Source organism: Balaenoptera musculus, chromosome 16 (assembly GCF_009873245.2).
Source record: "Balaenoptera musculus isolate JJ_BM4_2016_0621 chromosome 16, mBalMus1.pri.v3, whole genome shotgun sequence".
NCBI lineage: Eukaryota > Metazoa > Chordata > Mammalia > Artiodactyla > Balaenopteridae > Balaenoptera > Balaenoptera musculus.
In genome coordinates, this window is record NC_045800.1 from 46,006,784 (window position 1) to 46,012,816 (window position 6,033).

General features: G+C 44.7%; 1 protein-coding gene across 1 annotated transcript; it reads right to left on the minus strand.

Moving 5' to 3' along the window:
- Nucleotides 1–1,266: 1,266 nt before the first annotated feature.
- Nucleotides 1,267–5,740, minus strand: ZNF32 (zinc finger protein 32). Its single transcript, XM_036828413.1, is given in 3 exon segments — nt 1,267–2,206; nt 3,462–3,601; nt 5,670–5,740. Coding segments are annotated over 2 exon segments (822 nt in total). The 5' UTR covers nt 3,532–3,601; nt 5,670–5,740; the 3' UTR covers nt 1,267–1,454.
- Between the last annotated feature and the right edge of the window lie 293 nt (nt 5,741–6,033).

The following is a 6,033-nucleotide window of genomic DNA, read 5'->3' on the forward strand; positions in this document are numbered from 1 at the left end:
GCCACAACTACTGAGCCTGCGCTCTAGAGCCCACAAACCACAACTACTGAGCTCACGTGCCTAGAGCCCGTGCTCCGCAACAAGAGAAGCCACCACAATGAGAAGCCCACATATCACAACAACGAGTACCCCCACTTGCTGCAACTAGAGGAAGCCCGGGTGCAGCATTGAAGACCCAACTCAGCCAAAACTAAAGAACAAACTAATAAATAAATTTATAAAAAAAATATTATCAGGGTATCTTTAGGAGTATTACTGTATTAATATTCAAACTCATAGTGTTTCTAAAGTGTTTCTATGCCCAAAGATCTTTGGTAAAATTTACCTCTCTCTCAAGATTTTCTGTTAAGCTTCTTGGATTAAGGAGCCTACAGCCTATAGGATCTACTAGAGGGAGCCTATAGTCTATAGGAGCCTACAGCTTATAGAGTAAAGGAAGAATGGAATGGTATCTTATCAAGAAAACCACTCTATCTACATCATTCATCATTTTAATTACATAAAAGCTAAGAATGAAAATTTAGAGATGGCTAAAGTTAAAAAAATTGGAAATTCCCTCTCAAAACCAACTTCTCCTCTCCACTATTCCTCAAATCTCATCTACTAGAGGTAAAAAACAATTACTTTCCAAATTTCTTCTGTGTGTGCATGCATGTGTCTGTGTAGGAGGAAGAGGATTGTGTTGTTGGAGGACTGGAACTTCATAATTGACTACAAATTTGAGCTCAGTAATGAGGACACTTATGCCCTTACTAGGTGACTCTAACTCTGAGATATTGCTACTGTTGCCAAAAGGGAGTGAGAGTCATTGTGTCAACTATTGTAGATAGTTGTCTGCTCTTTGGCTATAGGCAAGTTATCTCTATCCCAGTTAGGAGTGGAAGACTAAAGTAAACCACAGTCCAGGCTTGGAAAAGATCCTATTTTTGTAAGGAAAGGCTAGGGCCTCTGCTATGAACATGCGTGATTTGTTAGAATATGCTGTTGAGACTACCATTCAGATAATATTCAATATGAGGATTATTAGATTTGCCTCATGAATTCTGCCCAGTGGCCTTGAATGCAAAACAAGATTAATTTGAATATGTAGAGAAGAAAATAATCTTGGGATTGGTAAGGGGCTGACTTTTTTAAACAGGCTGATGGTGTCAATTGCAAATTTAAAATCTGTATTTGCTACATAAATCTCCAATTGTGTACTAGATTAATGGAGGTACCTTGGGAAATTAGGTCAAAATAAGTGGACAAATTATGAATCATACGTGATAACGATAATAAACAAGACATTTATTTTTCATATTCATTTGGGGGAAGGGAGAAAAGTCAGTTTGCTCTACCCAATGATGGTCTTTCTGAAGGAGTCTCCATTCATTCCGTAAAATTGAATAGGTTGTTTAATCTCAGGGGATTTTATGCTGTTAATTCATAAAGAGAACTTCCTTTGATGAGAGTGGTTATAGGGTGAGCCTTTGTGAGCAGCTTCGCTGGTGCACAGCCAGACTCCCTCTCTGAGTGAAGCTTTTCCCACACTGGCCACACAGATAGGGTGTCTCTCCTGTGTGGATTTTGCCATGCAGAATACAGTTCCCTCTGGTGTGGAAACTCTTCCTGCATTGTGTGCAGGCATAGGGTTTCAGGCCTGTGTGGACTCTGATATGAACAATTAAGCTTCCTTTCTGACTGAAGGCTTTTCCACACTGATCACATCTATAGGGCTTCTCACCACTATGAACTCTTCTGTGAACAGCGAGGTTACTTTGATTCCTGAAGCTTCTCTGACAGATAGCACACTCATAGGGTTTCTGTCCAGTGTGGAGTCTTTCGTGAACGGCCAGACTACCTCGTTGACTAAAGCTTTTCCCACACTCCTTGCACTGATAGGGCTTCTCTCCTGTGTGTATTCGTTGATGTGTAACAAGATTGCCTTTGGCCCTAAAGCTTTTTCCACAGTGAGTACACTCAAAGGGCTTCTGACCAGTGTGGATTCTCTCATGTAACGTTAGACTACCCTTTTGCCTGAAGGATTTTCCACATTCCTGGCACTCATAGACCCTCTGTCTCACTCCAGGTGAATCTTCCTGTAGTGTCTTAGAATCTGGGGATTTTTGTTCCAGCTTCTCTCTTCTGAAAGAATTCTGGAAATCCCAGCTTGAGGATCCTGTGGCCTCAAGTGATCATATTTGTGGGTGGGCTTCTGTCATCACATCTGGTAAAATGAGAGGGAAGTCATGTAAGAGGCACCAATATGCTGAGTGAGAAAGAACAGGGAAAAAAGAAACAAATTGCTTTGAGTGTCTTATAATGTGCAGATATTATACTATAAACTTTGCATAGATAATTTAATCCTGAAAAACAGTCTATTGCTTACAGTTAAGGAAGTGAAAGTATAGGGAGGTTGTCAAAGATTGTGCAGCTAGGTAAGCATAGACTTGGGATTCAGGCATGCTCCATAGCAATGTACTGCCTCTAAATTTAGTTTAATTTAGCCTCCCAAATAGTATTGAGTATAGACATGGTTTATTTCCATTTTACAGATACGAAAACAGGCTCAGAAAAATTAAGAAAAACTATTTACGATCAAATTTAGTGCCATACCAAGTTCTGACACCAAAACAGGTGTGGATCCAGGTTGTGGGTAGGGCCTAAAGCTTTAAAATTTTGGACGGATTCCATTAAGAAACAGTAATAAAAGTAGGGACAAGGCCTTGAAGAGACCAGTGTAAGGGAAAGATCCTGACTTTGTTTCATTAGTTTCATGAGAAAATCAACTTCTGCTCTAGTCTGCTCTCCTAACAGTGGAGTAAGGTCCATGATATCAGAATATATGTAGCAGAATCCTTGGTACTTTACATCTATTAATTCTAATCCCTGCATCCTGCAAGATAGAGCTTATTGTCCCATTTTACAGATGAAGAGGCTGGCAGCTCAAGAAAGTTAAATAACTTGTCTGATACCACAGATCGAGTCAGGGCTATCACAGAATCTGATCCAAGGAATTTTTCCCTTTAAAATCCATGCTATTTCAATCTGCTAAGCTATGGTGGAACTGAAGTCTATTTTGGTTTGGAAGTTATTCTCACACTTCCTATGCAGATATTGACAGTACTGTCCAGTATTGCCCTGCATATGAGCCTTCTACTGCACTTTAAATTTGGGTCCATTCATCACTAATAATAGTTTTCTTGGAGTCATCCTAGGGAGATTTCAACTTGTTATTCAATGATTGTGCTGAGATTTAAAACTGCTCATTCATTCTCTCAGAGACTACCTCCATATCAAGACTGTTCTGTTCTGTTTCTACTATTTCTAACTCCAGTTTGTAGGCTTTCCCTGTAATCCCTAGAAACGGTGAGCTCCACCAAAGGAACGTCTTCTCTGCATCCTCAGCCTGTTGACTAGTGCTGAGAACAGGGACACTGATTATTGTGAGTTGAGGGCATGCCAGCAATCAACTGACTCACTGAAAAATGCTACATTCTGGGCATATCTTCCATGACAGTCCAGCAGAGTAGCTGTTGGAAATCCAAACATGTCCACTCCTGCTGTATGACCTTAATCACCACCTCTCCATATGATTCTTCCATGGGCTGTTCTTGAGTACCTGGGGAGGGAAAACAAACAAACAAAAACAAAACAGAACAACAAAAAACAAACAGGAAAGGACAGGAGAATTGATAAGTGAGGAGAATAAAGTCAACAGGCGCTCCAGTTTGGGGTATGAGTGAATGATGAATCTTGATTGCTTGATGTATGTCAGTCACCTACAATGTAACTGCAAAATGAGCCAAAAGGGTACCATGACCACTTATATAATGAGTCCAGGAGGAAGCAGGAGGTGGGAAAGCAGGGAAGACATAAAGCAAACAAAGTATCGATCTTCTTGCCAGTGCCAGATAATGGTCCGTCCTATTTGTACCTTAGCTTAGCCTTAGCATGTGATTGGAATCGTCTACTATTCCTTCCCCACCTAACAGCCTGCTATTTTATAGCCGCCAGAGCCTCCAAAGGGATTCAGAATATAAAAAAATTTCAGCCTTCATGATTGGTTTCTATGATTGAAAATGGCTCCAGCTCTCCTCTCCAGTCCCCCCTAGGTTATTAGGACAGAACAAGAGATTTCATATGTCCTTTTGGGCACTTCTTAGGAGGCTCCAGACTCTTCAAGGTATGAGAATACCAGTTCTGAGGAAGTAGAAATACTTGCAATTCTGGAAAAAAAGAAAGACCTACTTCAGACTCTCCAAAACCAAGCCCAGGCACCACCAATTAGGGGTAGTAACTTGCCCCTATTCCCAGAGCCAGTAAGGAGGTCAAGTGAGGCAAAGGCTCAAATCCAAGACTTTTTGGATCCACAGCCTATGTCCAGACCAATCTCTACTTCCATCATCACTAAAAAGCTGGTTAGAATTCTTATAAAATGAAATAGATGGAAGAGAGCTTGACCCAGTACCTTACTATTCTTCCAGATCCTAGGAATCCTCTTGTTCCATATTATCCTTTTGTATTTTGGGAAGGATATTCCTTCTTATTTCAGGACCCTAATTACTGAATACTTACAACTTTATTTATGCAGTGGTTCAATGTATAACTTTTGTTTCCCTCTACTATGTCCCATGAAATGCTGGCCTCCTGATTTAATGAAAATAGTGTGATACTACAAATCCTTTGTTAACCCAAACACCTGGTCTTCTTGACAACTGCCCTTTCTGCTACATGTTGTGATGACTGGAGAGGCATTTAAAACTCTTTATTTGGAAGGACTCAGCTCCTAGATTCCATAAGTCTGAGGAATCAATTTCCTGAAGGTTTTGGAGAAAGTCACTTTATAGTAGAAAATATTGCTTTTCCTATGAGAAAGGCCATTATATCCTGTGGAAAAGAGCTCAGAATTAGGCCATGAGAGACTTGGATTACCCTCTCTCTCCCCTTAAATGGCACTGGGCAAGTAACCAAACAGCCTGACCCTAATATCCTCACTTACTAAATAGTCTGATAACACTGTATTATCAAGTGCTCTTGGGGGAAATAAAAGAACCAATGTGAAGGGTCTCTGACATGACCTACAGATTTAAGGCCTAAAGTTGAGAGGTCCTCAGCAGAGGACTAGGATAGTTGCTTTCTGAGGGATAGTTCAGGATTAGGAGATTCTGGGGGAGGGGTGATTATTTTCTCTGCACACCTGAATCCACTTTGTCCTTTCCTATTCTCCCACCCAACGAAGTTTGTCCTTTCTCCCTTTCACCCACCTCAGAGAGACTGCACTTTTCTCCTGTCCATCTTCTGAAACCCTCCCTGCGGGCCCCGGGGCACACCTGCCTGTGGTCTCCCCCTCCCGCGTCTCGGGGTGCAGGGCCTTGCCCCACACCCGGCCGTGCTCTGCGGCGGAGGGACCCCTGCTCCTCCCGACAGACTCTCCCTTCCCGCCTCAGGTCTGCCCCCACCCCCAAACCCCCCCGGGCCGGCTCTGCGCGCTGGGCCTCAGCACCCCTTTCTCTGGTCCAGCTGGACCTTTTCCTGCGGGCCGCAGACCTCTCCCCTCTCAGCTGGCTGCCCTGGGGAGTCCAAGCTGGCCAGGCCTGCTCAGGGCCGCAGGGGGCTCGGGGACCGCGGCCTGCAGGCGGGGCCCCGCCTCGCCCGGGCGTACGGACCCGGCCGGCGGCCTCACTCACCGCAGCGGCGCGCGCCCGCAGACAGACAAAGGCCGACAACGAGCCCTCAGCAGCGCCGGCGCGAGCGGCCCGGACTACAACTCCCAGGAGGCTCCGCGTGAGCCTGAGCGGGGGATGGGCCGCGCCTCGGCGGCCCCGGCTTCCCCGAGCACTGTGGGAGACGTAGTTCGGTGATGCGACCGGCCGCTCGGGCTCTGCGGGTCCCGGTGCGCGCTGGGCGCTCGGGTCCCTCCTGTTTGGCCCCGAGCCAGAGACGCCGACTTGTTAGCGGATGTAGGGCGGGGGCCGAGAGCACCAAAAGGCCACTCAGATTAGCCAGGCGTGGGATGGCAGGTTGATGAAGCCGTCCGCTGAGCCAGGAAAT